The sequence below is a fragment of the Saccopteryx leptura genome, chromosome 6 (genome assembly GCF_036850995.1).
Source record: "Saccopteryx leptura isolate mSacLep1 chromosome 6, mSacLep1_pri_phased_curated, whole genome shotgun sequence".
In the NCBI taxonomy this organism is placed as follows: domain Eukaryota; kingdom Metazoa; phylum Chordata; class Mammalia; order Chiroptera; family Emballonuridae; genus Saccopteryx; species Saccopteryx leptura.
Window position 1 is genome coordinate 43519067 of NC_089508.1, and position 17264 is coordinate 43536330.

General features: G+C 38.0%; 1 protein-coding gene across 1 annotated transcript in view; it reads right to left on the minus strand.

Annotated features, from left to right (window-relative positions):
- Positions 1-17264, minus strand: part of PELI2 (pellino E3 ubiquitin protein ligase family member 2) — a 190479-nt gene that overhangs the window by 31217 nt on the left and 141998 nt on the right. The window contains exon 3 of the mRNA XM_066341646.1: positions 409-510. Within this exon, the coding sequence (XP_066197743.1) occupies positions 409-510 (102 nt within the window). The remainder of the gene's footprint in view (positions 1-408; positions 511-17264) is intronic.

A 17264-nucleotide genomic window follows, 5' to 3' on the forward strand; every position in this document is an offset into this window, starting at 1 on the left:
ATTCTTGCCCTGGCCAGATAGCTCAGTTGGTTAGAGCATCATCCTGAAGCACAGAGGTTGGTGGCTTGGTCCCTGATTAGTGCACATACAGGAACAGCTCGGTGTACCTGTATCTTTCTCTCCCTTCCTCCTCGCTGAATAAATAAAAATGAAAATAAGATTTTTCTTGTTATTAAAGTCTATTTTTATTGCATTGAGATCTAAGAATGTAGCTTTCATAATTTATTTTTGAAGTTTTAGAATTAAATTTTCTTAGTCTTTCAGAAACCAAATAGCAATAATTTTTATATTATCCTTCCCTCTTTCGTATCACCAAAGGTTGATGTACCAAAAGTTCTGATTACATTTCAAAATATAGAGCTAAAGAATGATGTCCTAAAATTTCCATTAAAAAAAGAAAAATGTTACCTGAAACATATCTATATCTTTATCATGTGCGTACTCCACCACCACAGTCTGATTTCTTGACAGAGTGTATGATATACTGTGTTGACCTTTGCAGCTGATAGCCTAATAATGAAATAAAAAAAAAGTTTATTACAATTTCATTTCAACAACTGAACCACAATTTTGTTTGTAGTAAAGAGACATCATTCTACCAGAAAAACCCAACACAAACCATCATTCTTCTAACACTCAGAGACTGTCCCTGTCTGTGCCCTGAATTACAGAGCATCCAATAGTCACAATTCAAATATTAACAAATATTCTATCTTAATATAAATAATATTTTAGCCTGTCCAGGTGGTGGCACAGTGGATAGAGCATTGACCTGGGACTCTGAGAACCCAGGTTTGAAACCCTGAGGTTGCTGGCTTGAGTACAGGCTCATCTGGCTTGAGTGCAGGGTCGCTCACTTGAGCATGGAACCATAGACATGATCCTATGGTCACTGGCTTGAGCAAAGGGTCACTAGCTCGGCTAGAGCCCCCTGGCTAAGCCACGAGTGAGAAGCAATCAATGAACAACTAAAGTGCAACAACTATGAGTTGATGCTTCTCATCTCTCTCCCTTCCTGTCTCTGTCTCTGTATCTCATGCTATTATATATAACATTATATAATATATATAATATTTCACTTATTTCAATTCAAAGCTAATCACTAATTTGCAAGACTTGATTTAATCATAGGTCCAGAAAAACATACACTTTCTCTGTTACCTTAACTCAGTGGTAGAGCTTTAATTCTACCATAATGTTTAAAATATTAAATAAATAATATTTAAAATTTTAAAACTTACTTTATTCTACAATTAAGTCAATAATATTTTGTTGTGATATTTTTCCTGTGTAATAGAGATTATAATAATAGTAAAAGAGTCAATTAAAAAACTGTAAATGTTCTGTAAGAATTCTACATAATAAGGAACTTTTTTTGGTGATAGAGACAGAGAGAGGGACAGATAAGGACAGACAGACATGAAGGGAGAGAGATAAAAAGCATCAATTCTTTGTTGCGGCTCCTTAGTTATTCATTGATTGCTTTCTCATATGTGCTTTAACACAGACATGAAGGGAGAGAGATGAGAAGCATCAATTCTTTGTTGCAGCCCCTTAATTGTTCATTGATTGCTTTCTCATATGTGCTTTAATGAGGGGCGTGGGGGGGCTACAGCAGACTGAGTGACTCCTTGCTTAAGCCAGCAACCTTGGACTAGTGAGCCTTGCTCAAATCAGATCAGCCTGCGCTCAAGCCGGTGACCTTGGGGTTTCAAAGCTGGGTCCTCAGCATCCCAGTCTGATGCTCTATCCACTGTGCCACTGCCTGGTCAGGCAATAATGAACTTTTCTAGCTGATAATCATTCTTTTACTCTGTTGTAGATCTTATTTAAATCTCCTATAAGCAGTTGCTTAACTCAGATATTTACTAAATTAATAAATAAGGTAGCTAAGCTAGTTTTATCTTTTATCTTTTATATTTTTAGACTCAAGTTAATAGTCTTTTTGAAAAACTCTAGAAACCAATAATACAATAATGTTCTTATTTTCTTCATAATGATATACCATATTTCTCCAGGTATAAGACGCACCTTTTTCTGAAATTTTGGGGGGTCTAAAAACTGGGTGCATCTTATACAGCAGCTATAGTTTTATTTGCATTTTCTGCTTTTCCGCACTTGTTTTTGTGCTCATTGTTGAAGACAGTGATTCGTCATCAGACACAGATGAGGACAAGCTAATGGATGGGAGTTTTGACAGCGATGAAGAATTGTATGAATTTTATGATGAATAAAACTTGAGTTCAATAACTTTATGCAATACATTTTTTTCAAAACTCAGGCCCCCAAATTAAGGTGCATCTTATATATGGGGAAATATGGTAGCTGAACACATCTTAAATTGTGGTCATATACTTCTAAGTTTCTAAATTAACAACTAAGTTTACTTAACTTGTACTTCAAATTACTTCATTACATTTAATCCATTCTACCTTAACTTACCTTCATTTTCACTCTTTTACAGTAAGAATAATAAAACGTTAATAAGCCTACCTATTAAACACTTACTGAAGATGATACTATATGGAGAGCAAAAAAGCATTTGGAAGTAGATGGACATACATAGCATGTTAATGAAAACGCTTGAACATTTATATTTGGCTAATATAACTGCTTAAGTAAGAAAGAATGCAAACAGTCCAAATCAAGTATGAAGTTAGCCTGGTTCATCTCATGGTTATTTACTCATCTGCACTGACAAACTGCATGACTGAACTGATGTTTTATTGTATGCACTTAAGATAATACAAACTTTAGAAATAATAATTTATATATTTACTATGATCAGGAATCTAAAAAGTACTTCTTATACTGCTCAAGTTCAGTAACAAATATAATCTTAAATTTTTATTGGTATGAGTGAGATAAATTCAAAGTATTGATAAAATGACATTTTTTGAAAGCTAAATTAATACAGTACTATTTCCAACTTAAGATGAGTGAATGTTTATCTTTACACTTAAGTTAAAAAAAATCACTTTAAGAAAAATAATGTTATTAAACTCAAACTTACAAAACAAATAACCAGGAAGTAATTATTTACACAATAGTTTATTTTAGGGTTTCTCAAAGTGTTTATCACATTTAGAAGTATGCGATTTACAAATACATCAACTCAAACACAACTTTCCTGGCATACACGTTACATGAAATAAGAATGTCTGTAGTTTGACAACTGTCTACAGAATAAGTAGTAACCAATGCCATAATACAACACTTTTTAAAAAGTACATTTTTGTACAATGGCACTTTCTTAAGCAGTGTTTCTCAAACTTCTACCAAAGTTGTCTTAACTGACGGTTACCCAAACATCTGGAGACATGTGGAACAGCAGCCCTGAAGTAAAGTTTCTCATGCATAAAACATCTTACCTTAAAATTGCTATAAATTCTGTATTCGAATTGATAGCGTGCTCATAGTTTTTACATTTAAACAGGTCTTCTGAATTGGTTGGGACCTCGGTGCCCAGGAAGACTCAGTGTGCTACCCCATGGCTTCACACCGCTCTGGGCACGTTCCCGCCAGTTCTGAGCCACTGACAGGCACCAGAAATAGCCCTTTTACAGGTGGTCAGTTGTTACTGGGCCCCATTTTTCTAAGGTATTTTATTTTAAAATTATTTTCCTGACTCAGACTATTATAAGCCTATGAAACATATAAAAAAAGTCTTTTTATAGAGAAAGTGGCGCCATACCTGGGAACTGCCCACAGCACAGAGAAATACAAAGTAGTAGGTGGACCCCTGCCTGACCAAGTCAAAACAAGGAAGAAAGTGCAGGGACTGAGGCCGCGAATGCCTGACCCTGGACATAATTTTGAGCCCATTAAAGAAATTTACCATTTCAAACTCTTGCCAGTTTTCTTTTTTTAATGTGGCTAAATCTGAACCACCAGAGTTAGAAAAGGTCAATGCTTTGGGACTAGGAAAACACTTTTCCTGAGACTTTTTGATTAAAGGAAGTCCCAGCAGAGAGCTAGCTGCATTCCAGAAGCCTCTGGATTTGGGAAAGACTTGGAAGTGGGAAAAGAGATCTGCAGGGAGAAACAAGTCCCAGAGGTGGTGAGTGGCCCAAGCCAGCAGGCAATGTACTCCCCTGTAGCTGGGATGGCGGAGGAAGGAGTGTGACAGCCACCTCTAACTTGCTTCCAGCACTGGGTTCTGCAGTGATTCCCTGTTAATGCGGAGCTGGAGCCGGGAGGAAGCCAGCCTGCAAAGAGCCGTGAGTGCTGGGCCCTGGGGCTCAAACAGCTGCGCCCACAGGGAGGAGAAGCGTCTTGATGAGGAGACCTAGAAGCCTGGGATTTAAGCCAGGACTGAGATTTGGAGCAAAAGGTGGCAGTCAGAACCAGGACACCTATGGCCATCACTGGGAGAGGTGCCCAATTCCCTTGATGACATGAATTAGAACTCACAGAATCTTGTTTGCATGTTATAGAGTCCAGAGTGGGGCCAGATTTGTGTGGTTAGGGAAAGCTAACGGGGAAGTTTAAGCAAGAAAGTTCTTGCTTTCTTTCTGGAAGTATATAAGGCATTATTAAGCTTTTTTATTTGGTTAGAGGTATCAATTTTTCGACAATACTTTTTTTTTTTGTATTTTTCTGAAGCTGGAAACGGGGAGAGACAGTCAGACAGACTCCCGCATGCGCCCGACCGGGATCCACCCGGCACGCCCACCAGGGGCAATGCTCTGCCCACCAGGGGGCGATGCTCTGCCCCTCCGGGGTGTCGCTCTGCTGCGACCAGAGCCACTCTAGCGCCTGGGGCAGAGGCCAAGGAACCATCCCCAGCGCCCAGGCCATCTTTGCTCCAATGGAGCCTTGGCTGCGGGAGGGGAAGAGAGAGACAGAGAGGAAAGAGGGGGTGGGGATGGAGAAGCAAATGGGCGCTTCTCCTATGTGCCCTGGCCGGGAATCGAACCCGGGTCCCCCTGCACACCAGTCCGACGCTCTACCGCTGAGCCCCAGGGCTTCGACAATACTTTTTAACATTTAAAAACAGACTTAAACAGGACTTTCAGAAATACTGCTTTTCAGCAAATTCCAGATTCACTGACCTGACTGAGTCAATCATTTCAGGTATTATGGAAATAAAAATTTCCCAAGGCATCAAGTTGCTTTGAAATCTATTTCTGAAATACCAGAGAGTAAGTTAGGCCTTCTCTTGGCACTCACTATAATTTAGTTCAAACACAATTACTGTAACAATGTGATTTTACTATACTAACTCAAATTTGGAAATTAAACACTTTAAAATTATAAGGAAGACCAGCTCAACCATCTTGCCAGATAGACAATAGTGATTTCCCATATTCACTTTTCTATTGTGAATAGAGGCAGCATCGCTGACTCCCTCTCACAACACTGTCAGTGCCTCAAAGGCAGACCTCCAATCGTCTACTCTTCCATCCCCCGCACTGGAGGCATGTAGGCATTCAGTGAACTCAGATGAATGCACAAGCTGCTACAGATACAAGATGAGATACAGAGCTTCTTTCCTCGGGTCTTGCCCTCCTCCTCCCACTTTTCACCAGTAAAGGTACCATTAGTGCCTCTCTCAGCCCCAGTTTACTACGTGTGAATTTCATACAGTTAAAAATATCACAATTGGACAATTACAGATTAGATAATTACAACTGCAGATCCACAGAATAAAGGATTCCAACTTTATCCAGCTTAAGAATTTAAGCACTACTCTGTAATCTCAGACGCCCAAACCATGCCCTTTCTGAGAGCAAATACTTTCTTTCTCTACCTGAAGGTCTATGTTTTTGGAGTTTTGCCCTGCTCATGTCACAGGCTCAGCTCAGCCATCCTCTGCCATTCAGGGGGAACAGCTAGAATTGATTATCCTGGCTCAACTTTAAATGTCAGAAAGCTCTCTGAGCCTCTAGATTCTAAAACAAACACGGTTCGTAATGTCTATAGAATTTTCTTCCTCATATAAACTCATATGTACACACACACATATGGCACTTATAAAGATGTATAACGTGTAATGATACCAGAAAGGCAATCCTGCAAGATGCATAATGGGAGAGATACATGTCTTCATGGCAGCAGCCAAAGAGCCTTCATTCACATTTTAAAAGCATAAGGGAAATAACCAAATCTTTTATTTGTTAAGAAGCAGTAGGCTTAGCTCTCAATCACAAAGTAAAAGGGAATAAGCCTACTGAGAAACTGGTTTCTAGAAAATACTAATTTATCATAGTTATGATTTAGCCCATTTAATTCCAGCTCTAATAAGCTGCTAGAGGGGCACACAGTCACTGCGGGGAGAGAAAATAGAATTCATCACTGTGGCAGATGTTGGTTACCTGACTAATGTCTTTCTTCCTGTTAGCAGAGCTGGTTCCTACGAAAAAGCATGAGCACTCCATGACCTGCTCTCCCAGTCTCCTCTGAGGCTCGCACATGGAAATGTGACCCAATCCCAGCCAGTGTGGTGCTGGGGATGGCAGACATCAAGAGAGATTCTTTCCTTTCTCCGTCAATAAAAAATTAATGTGATACTTGGAGCTGAGGCGGCTATCTTGCAACATGAGAGGGAAGTCAAAGACTCTCAAAGAAGCAGACTGGGCACTGGCATCTTTGATTTGAACCAAATCTGAAATTACCTGCCCCAGATTTTTATAAGAAAAATGAGGGGTTTAGGTTGACTTATGGTTGGGTATTTGTTACTTGCAGTTCAAAGTATCGTTACATTTGGCACTAACTTTTTTTCTTTCCTGGGTTTCCTATTTCAGTCAATAGCACAGCCATATTACCAATCACTGAGACTTAAAAGTCTCTTGTGATTTCGAAGTCCTCTCTAAACACTGTTGTCCATATACGATTAGCATTATTACCATAATATTTTATCTATTGGTGAGTCAAAGCCAGGCTCACTAATTTTACTGCATTAAGGCAAAAGTCAAATACAAAGTAGGAGAAACTATATGCAACACTTCACTTTTTCTACTCAAATGCAAAGTAGTTGCTGGGAACCAGTAATTACAAAACTAATTTATTCCCCAAAGAAGTTTTACAATCAGCTCCTTGATCACCCATAACTTTCCACTTTGGAGAGTAAATATAATCTAACTCACCTTCCCTTGAATCTGGACTGCCCTTAGTAACTTGTGGATCAACAGAATTCAGTGTAAGTGATGTGGGCACTTCGAGGCTCGGTCAGAAGCCTGGCAGCTCCCCCGTGCCACCCCGCAGCACCTGCTTTTGGAGTCCTGAGCCATCACAAAAGGAGCCCAAACTAGGAGGAGAGTCCATGGAGATTGAAATGACACGTGAGTGAAGGAGCCATCTTCAAAATGAATTCCTTAGTTTCAAGAGCCCCAGCATTTGCCATGTGGACCAGAGACAAGCTGCCGATGTGTGTCCATCCCAAATTCCTGACCCTCATGAAATTATGAAAAAAATCAGATAGTTTTTGCTAAACCACTAAGATTTTGCAGTAGTTAGCTACACAACAAAAGACAACTGAACCAACCAGTTTTTAAGGCCTACTGGTACCAGGGCATTTTCCTGATTTGTTAATATTTATGGTAAGTCACATAAGACATTAGGGTGATTTTTGTGTTCACCTTAACCACACCCAAGGCATGGAATAGGTTCAGGTAACAGAGCGCTCTTACACAGAGCAAGAGTTGTGTTTCTAAAGGGAGTTCCATGTGCTCCTAAATGCATGTTAGGAGGCTGTCTGTGGTTAGAGCAAATAAATATTTTTACTGCGATAATCTTCAGTTGTTGAATGACTGAGATGTGAAGATAATTTTGTATTAGTATTTATGTTATAAAATTAATATTTAGAGATTAATATATAAAAGAAATTGGGACAGTAGTTAAAGCATTTCTAGGGGAGCCAAAAGCTACCAGGCATGTCACGTGGACAATTTTTAGTTCTTACACATTTGGAACAGGAAGAGAAGGGATACTAGAAAGACAGGAGAAGAAAATAACTAGTTATGTTAGAAGGTATGAAACTAAACTTTGGCAAACCACATGTAGTATATACTATACTAACAGGGCAGTCCTTACAAAACTAGACTCAGCCTCATTTAAGGGAGTGTGTGTGTGTGTGTGTGTGTGTGTGTGTGTGTGTGTAAATCTGAATTTCAAATGGAAATTCTTTTTCTTCAAATCCATATTCTAGTTTTTCTATTACCATATCTTAGACCCAAATGACTCAGGGTTTAACAATCTTGTCCAGAGGTCCTGGACACTGACTATTACAGAACTGCAGTCTCTGCTCCTGGGTTACACAGTGTCTGACTACATCAAATGAAAGATTTTTTGGAATCAGCAATAGCCTGCATATCTTCTCTCCTCCATGAATAGATATAAGAAGTACTGCTGTTCTGCTCAAAAGAGAGGGCCAGAGACCTGGTATGGCTTATGCATTGAAGGACCCTTTTCCAGATGAATCTCAAGGTTTCACAGAGCTGCTCTGAAGTGCTCTGCATCATGTGTCTGAATATGGTGCTATTCTGTGATGCTATTTCACTGCACCCCATCCTTCAGTTTCCAACAAAACACCCCAGAAAGAAGCCAAAGATGCTCTAATAGCCCACTTGCTGGGGACAAACCTAGAAAATGTCCTGCACACTCCACTCATAGAGCCAGTGAGCTCTTTGTCTTTTGGGTTTCACCAAGAAACATGTAAGCCTACATTCTCAAGTCTTCAAAATGATGCCCACAACTTGTACTCTTCAAGAAGGTTTGGTAGAGTGAATACGGGCTTCCCCAGCCAATTATTCTGCATGTTTTAGGCAGGTTTATTTTCAGCCACCTTAATTGTAAATTCTAATTTATAAGTTAACATTTCAGCCCATTATATAATTAAAATAAATAACTGCAGAACTATTGCTGCAGAAAGGACCTGATAAAATGAAAAAATGACTTCATTGGCCTCTCAGGGCTGTTCTGGTTACTGAAGACAAGCATTCTATGACAGTGCATTGTTACAGAAACAATGTTTTAATTGGTATGGGAAGACATAATAATGGAATATTTGGGGGTAGAACTGAATGAGGCCAATGAATCGAAACTTTTTCGTTCAAAAACAACTTCTTATGTTTATGTTTATGACAGAAATGTGCACATTTATTAGAAAATGACAGTTTGCTGTCAATGGTGCAGCAGCTTAGAAATAATTGCAGAATGGTTTAGTATGCAGCACTGTGCACACTGTGGTGGGCAGTAAGGGGAGGAGGGTACTAGAGGCTACCAGCATATACGGTTACATGATAGCTGGCCCATGAGGTCACTGGCAGTGCATTGCTTTCCTGCACTATCCCCTGACAATCAGCACATGGCTGAAGGACAAAAGAAAAACATTCATGCCAGGTGGTTGTCTCAGTATGATTACTTGATTTATCCTGCTAAGCTCCAAGTTCATATGTACTTTAGGAAGAAAGAATAAGACCATGTTTAGATACTACAGAGATCAACTTGGTTAGTGGGTTCTTTTTTTTTATTTATTTTAGTGAGAGGAGAGGAAGCAGAGACAGACTCCCACATGCATCCCAACCAGAATCCACCCAGCAAGCCCATTAAGCGGTGATGCTCGGCCCATCTGGGATCCTTGCTCCGTTGCAACCAGAGCCATTTTTAGCGCCTGAGGCGGAGGCCATGGAGCCATCTTCAGCACCTAGGGCCAACTTACTCCAATCCATCCATGGCTGCAGGAAGGGAGGAGAGGGAGAGAGAGATAGAGAGAGAGAGAGAGAGAAGTGACGGGCAACGGGGGGGGGGGTGGAGAAGCAGATGGGCACTTCTCCTGTGTGCCCTGACCAGGAATTGAACCTGGGACATCCACATGCTGGGCTGACACTGAGCCAACTGGCCAGGGCCGTTTAGTGGGTTCTGATGTTGAGAAAACACCACACTGGACCCCAGGTCTGAATCCTAGATCAGTCACTCACCAAATGTAACCAAATCACATAAGCTCTCTGAGTTTTTTATCATTATCTGTCTATTTCATCATAGAGGAAGTCAATTTCCATAGCACTGATTTCACTGTATTCAAAGAAGAGGGAAAAATGCATAATTTAGGATTATCTCTCCTCAAATACAAACCTGTACTAAGAGCACTGCTTCATAATCCAAAGTGGTTTAGTATCAGTTCCTTATAGTTTGGAAGATATGCTTTGGAGATAACTATTCTTTCTGGCTTTAAGTATATGTTAGTTATTGACTATATTAATTAGAGATACTCCCACTCTGATAAACATGTTTCTCCATAACTAATGACTTTTATGTCAGGCTGACAAGTATAATTAGGCAATAACTCCTCAATCAGTCTGGTTCAAGCTGCTACAGGGAAGATAAGGTCTCTGCCACCCTTTTCAATTTATGTATAAAATATGTATGAGTGCTCTTTCTAACAGAGGACGTGGCTAAAAGAATTCATAATTTATTTTTGCATGAACATATTCTTTAAAAATATTCTATCTTTTCAATAGTCCATATTTCAAATGAGTGCCCAAATCATAGCTAGGATTAGAAAGCCACAAAATGGTAACTTGGATTTCATCAAAATCAACAGTGTTTTGTGCAATAAATAAATCCAAATGATAAGTCTATTTGTTAGAGGCAATGGCTTTGAACTTGGCATTGAGCCAATCCTGTGCCCATGTGGGATCAAATCAGTTCACTGGATCCTTCAGTAAACCTTGGCAGAGAACCTACAACATGCACAGTACACAGTGCTGGACAGGGGCGAGGGCAGACATGGTCAACTCAGCACACACAGATGGAAGAGAGGGTAAGAACGTATGAAAAGACCCTGTTTTTGATTTGGAGTCCTAATTCCACTGAAGATAGATTTGGTCCAGTGATACCAGTTCACAAGAGATGACTTAACTCAGATGACTTACTTCAAGAGATAAGATACACCAAGCACTGTAGTTGGACAGTTGGAGAAAAACATATTCGTGTGCCTGGTGGAGATCTGTCCTCAGAAATTCTACCACTTACATGGGATGAAAAGCTCTTTTTAAATTGGACCTTGAGAACATTATACTGAGAGAAATAAATAAATCAGAAAAAGCTAAGATCTATATAATTTCACACACAGGTGGGATGTAAAACTGAGACTCATGGACATAGATATAAGTGAAGTGGTTACCAAGGAGAGGGGAATACGGGAAAGGGGGTTGGGAGAGGGGAGTAAAGAGGGACAAATATAAGGTGACGGAAATGATTTCACTTTGGGTGATGGGTATACAACATAATCAACAATTCAAATGCTATAGAAATGTTTACCTATAAAACTATGTAATCTTATTGATCAATGTCACCCTTTAAATTTAATTTTCTAAATAAAATAAAAAAAAATAATAAATTAGCCTTTAATTCAGGCAGTATATTGCGTAGTTAACAGAACAGGTCAGGCTGAATTCCCACTCCACCAGTGACTGGCTGTGGGACTCTGGGCAAGTTACTTAAACACTCTGTGCCTCAGTTTTGTCATCTTACAAGTGCTGGTCCCGCATCCAGGAAAGTCATTGCTGTCTAAGGGCAAAGATGCTTCAGCTACTTCTATATCTACCCATTTTATCACAAAGTGCTGAACAAGTGAAAGGTTCAGATTCAAGTTAGATTATTTCATTGTAGTACTTTTAAAATCTATTAAACTACCCTAATGTGCAATCTCCTCTTTCAGTTACTTTGTTTCATCTCTTTTCGAAGTAGGGGTAAAGAGCAGTTTTCCCACACAGGGACACACATGCTACATTACTGTTCACAATGTATGCACTAGTCACCAACAATGACAGCCTATTTCTAATGGTGACTTTGAAAGTGCACACTTTAGAGTACACCCTGAAGACATCTCCCTACACTGACTTTATAAGTGGCAGCTCCCACAAAGCAGGAAAAGATATGGAAGGGGCACAGGCCTGAAAGTTCAAGGCCACACTCTAGAACTTCACCCATCTCAATGCACACAGCACATATCAGAACTATTGGCCATCCAAGGGCCTAACCTTGCAACAAGGACCACTATGGTCATCTGGTCAAGGGTGGGGACCACAACTGTCCGGCAAGAGGCAGAGAAATTAACCAAAAAATTCATTCTTCAAAACAGCTGTGCATTTGCTTTTGAACATTTTATGGCTCTAAACATGAGCAAGAAGGAGCATAGGAAGAAATGAAGACAATGCAATCAATATATCTGTGAAATGACAATTATTTCAGTAAAAATTAAACCAATGGTGAGATTTCTCTTTGTTGTACACCTTAAGACTAAAAAAGAGAGGGAGGGACTAAAAAAGAGAGGGAGAGAAACCTACCTGCAGTGTTGCATAAGAACAGAAACTGGTAAACTTTATGGAGAGATATTTAATTGGTCAATGGACAATGCTTTAAAGGATGCATGTGAATCTGCCTGCTACAACATCTAACATCTAATCTGAATAGGTATTTGCACACATATGAGTTACTTGCCATAGGAAACAAAGCAAATTGAAACAATGAACCCTAATAAATAAGAATTATAAATTAAAATAGAGCATTTGCAAAATGACTAAATTGAAAAAGTAAAATTTATTGTTCAATAACTGATTTATGTACTTTTTAAATAATGCATTTACTAAATAAACAAGGTATTCCTGTTTCTAAAGAGTACTAAATAAAAAATAAATAGGTACCCTCCATAAGCTATGTGTAATGAGTCAGTAGTAAATGCAAGCCCTGATCTGTTTCCATGAGCCGGCACACCTCCAGATTCTATAAACTGAATCTGACATAAATTGATTTTATATTAAGATAACCTAAGACCTGCTATATAATTATTTTAATACATAGGTCAGTTTATTAGCTGTCAAAGTTACCCCTTGAGTACTGAGAATAAAAAGAATGAAATTTACCCTTGCCCAAAATAGAATAAAATTCAAAACCCTATTGATTATTTATAGTGATAGAAGCAAAAGCCTTCATTTAAAAGAGGGGATGTTTTCAATTTTTCCCTCCTTTTACTTGGATTTTTATTTTTAAGGCTTGGCCTAGATTTAAAATTTGTCCATCTGCTGAAGAATCTTATTTTATTTATGGAATAAAACCAGTTCAATAAGGCAACCTCATAGTTATATAGAAACATGAAAAAATATTTACTCTCTAAAAACAACATTTATCTTGGCAGTTGGTATTTTCAAGATGTTGAGCCTGCTGGAATCATGCAAGTTCCAATCCTAATATAAAAAATGTTAAGTAAGACAATAGCTACTTTTCCTTGGATGTGTCTTCCACCACACATGCCATTCATATGTGTTTTTGGTAGAAGTTTAGATATATATTTGGATGTTACTCCTCAAGCCTCATTCAACTAAACTTCTTAAAAAGGGCCCTTACTGGCCCTGGCCGATTAGCTCAGCAGCAGAGCGTCAACTGGAGTGTGGAAATCACAGGTTCGATTCCAGGTCAGGGCATATAGAAGAAGCAACCATCTGGGGCTCCTTCCTCCCCCTCCACCTCCTCCCTCTTCCTTTTCCCCTCCCACAGCCATGGCTCAACTGATTCACACGTCAACCCCTGGGGGTGGTGAAGATGGCATCACAGAACATCAGCCCTAGATGGGGGTTGCAGGGTGGATCCTGCTTGGGGCACATGCAGGAGTCTGTCTATCTCCCCTCCTGTCACTTAAAAAAAGGGAGGGGCCTTTAGTGTATCTTTGGATAATATTGTGAATCTATATCTTTACGTGTAAAGTACTATAAACTACCTTGAAGGGTTACTGAAAAAACTGAGATGATGTTTATAGACTCAGAGTATTCTGCCCAACACACAATAATTACTATTATATTTGTCTATTTTTTAATTACTAAAACATTCATAATCTCTATTGGATAAATTAATACTTGATTTCTAAGGCAAAGAATATTTTTAATTAGGTAATTTGTACACAAAGTACCAAATGTTACCAGTGAATAGTATAGTATGCTCCTTCCAATTCCAGACCTGAATCAGCCAGTACCACAATTACTAATTCATGTGGATCCTTTCAGGGAAAACTATGTTTATACTAGCACAGAACATACAGAAGAAATGACGGCAGACTGTGCAGGGCGTTCTGTTCCCTGCTTCTTGCACTTCACAGTACAACTGTAGAATGGTGTATAAGTCCAACTATTAGTGCTGTCTCCTTCTTTCTGACGCACAGATATAGCCTTATTTATCCAATAAATCTTTAATATACATTTAATCAAAATTATTCTTTTCTATTTTACAAGCAATGCTGCAATTAGCATCCATGTAGTCATTTTGCATATGAGAGGATACATCTATAGCAAAGGTTCTCAACCTGTGGGTCGCGACCCCGGCGGGGGTTGAACGACCAAAACACAGGGGTTGCCTAAGCCATCCGAAATACATATTTTATTTAAAAATGTATTGTATAATAAATATGTATTTCTGATGGCTTTAGGCGACCCCTGTGTTTTGGTCGTTCGACCCCCGCCGGGGTCGCCACCCACAGGTTGAGAACTGCTGATCTATGGGATAAATTCTTAGAAATAAAATTGATGAATCAAATGTATGTGCACTTTTAATATTAAAAGTTATTGTCAAACAACTTTTCGTAGAAGTTATACCAATGTAAAGTCTCACTAGATGTGTATGAGAGTGGATTTCCCCTATACTCATAAGGAGTTATTCAGTGTTATGGTCTGTACTGCCTGGTATGTGAAAAATGACATCATTGTGATTTTAATTAGCATTTCTACTATCATGACTGAGCTGAACATGTTTTAAAATGCTTAAAAGTCGTCTATTTTTCTTGACTATGAACTGTTTATATACTTTGTCCATGACTCTTTTGGGTTATTGATCTTTCACTGATTTATAGATACTCCTATACATTAGAGAAATTACGCCATTGTCTGTTGTAGATAAACTGCCCCACTCATTTGGATTTTGAGTTTAATTAAGGTGGGTTTTTTTTTTTTTTTTGCTATGTAGATTTCTAAAATAAGTTTATACAATAAAATGTCAGTATTTTTAATAGTTTCCAGATTTTATCTCATAATTAGCAAGGCTTTCCTCCCAGTAAAAGCTAAGAATTGTCCATTCTTCTTTAAGCACATTTACAATTTCACTTTTTATGCTTAAAATTATTTGAATGCTTGTCTAAACAGTCAGGAGTGCTTGTAAAGAAGAAATAGTTTCTGTTTTCAGCATATAAAGGTATTACATGTATACAATGCAAAATTCATTTCTCTTTTTCCTTGTATTTCCTATATATTTTGTACATAATAATCAATAACTCTTAAGACTTTCGTTGGGTTGCATCCCTTTTTACTGTACAGAACTCTTATTTGATTTGCAACATCTATTTTTGTTTGTTTGTTTGCATTCATTGGTATGCTCTTTAATTTTACTCTCAATTTAAATAACTTTTTTAGATGTGTCATATATATATATATATATATATATATATATATATATATATATATATATATATATCTCCATCCTGCAATTGTAATTTTCTATGTGATTCAATTTTTTCAATATGTAAGTTTAGAACATTTACATTTATAGATAGGTACAAGATATATACTATACTTCTTGCTTATAGTGCTATTATTATCTTTTATTAAAAATAGATTTACTGAGCTATAGCTAAGAGAAAATCAGCTGCATCTATTTAAAATGTACAGTTTGATAAGTTTTTTTGTTTGTTTTTTACAGGGACAGAGAGAGTATCAGAGACAGTAACAGAGAGAGATGAGAAGCATCAATCATCACTTTTTTGTTGTGACACCTTAGTTGTTCATTGATTGCTTTCTCATATGTGCATTGATCATGGGCCTTTAGCAGATGCAGTAACCCCTTGCTCAAGCCAGAGTCCTTGGGTCCAAGCTGGTGAGCTTTGCTCAAACCAGATGAGTCTGTGCTCAAGCTGGCGACCTCGGGGTCTCGAATCTGGGTCCTCTGCATCCCAGTCCGACGCTCTATCCACTGCGTCACCACCTGGTCAGGCCAGTTTGATAAGTTTTGACATGTTCATATACCTATGAATCCACCATCACAATTAAAATTATTTGCATATATGTAACCCATAGAAGTTTCCCCAACATGCCCCTTTGAGTTCATCCTTCCCTTCCAACCACTTCCTCATGCCCAGGCAGTCAATGATTTGTTTTTTTCACCACAGACTAGACTGCATTTTCTAGCATTTTACAGAAATGGAATCTTACACTATGTACTATTTTTTTTTAGTGTGACTTCTTTCACTTAACATCACTATTTTGAAATTTATCCATGTTGTTGCATGTATCAATAAGCTCATTACTTTTACTGCTAAGTAGTATTCCCTTGTAAGGGTAAACCAACAAACGACGGACATCAAGTTAGTTCCTACTTTTGGTTATTGTAAATAAGGCTGTTATAAACATGTATGTATAAGTGTTTCTATAAACATATGCTTTCCTTTCTCCTAAGTAAATATGTAGGAGTGGAATAGCTGGAGAGAGTAGGTATAGGTTCAACTTTTTAAGAAACTGCCAAATTATTTTCCAAATTGGTTGTACCATTTGGCAGTCCCATCAGAAATAAATGTGAGTTGCACTTGCTCCACATCCTATAACTCTTGGTATTGTCATCTTTTAATTTTAGTTATCCTTATGAGTATGGAGTAATATCTTACTGTGATTTTAACTTGTATTTCCCTAATGACTAATGATACTGATAATCTTTTCATGTACTAATTTGCATCTGTATATCTTTGGTAGAGTATCTGTCCAAATATTTTGCCCATTTTAAAAAATCTAGCTGTTTTCTTATTATTGAGTTTTGGGAATTCTTTGCATATTCTAAATACATATCTTTTATCAGAGACATGATTTGCAAATATTTTCTCTCAGTCTATATCTTGTCTTTCCAGTCTCTGAACAATCTCTTTCAAAGAGTAAATGCTTTTAATTTCTATGTCTAATTTATCAATCTGTCCTTTATGAATCATGCTTTTGGTTTTGTATCTAATTCTTTGTTTAATCCAAAATAGCAAAGATATTTTTCCTATGTTTCCTTTTAGAAGTTTTATATTTAGGTCTATGATTTATTTTGAGCTAATTTTTGTACATGGTAAAAAGTATGGATCAATGTTGATATTGCTGCACATAGGTACCCAAATGGTCCGGGACCATCTGCTTAAAAGGCTATTTATTCATTTTCAACTGAATTACCTTTGCACCTTTGATGAAAATCAGTTGTCCATACATGTATGTGGGTCTATTTATGGACTCTATTCTGTTGATCTATTTATATATCTT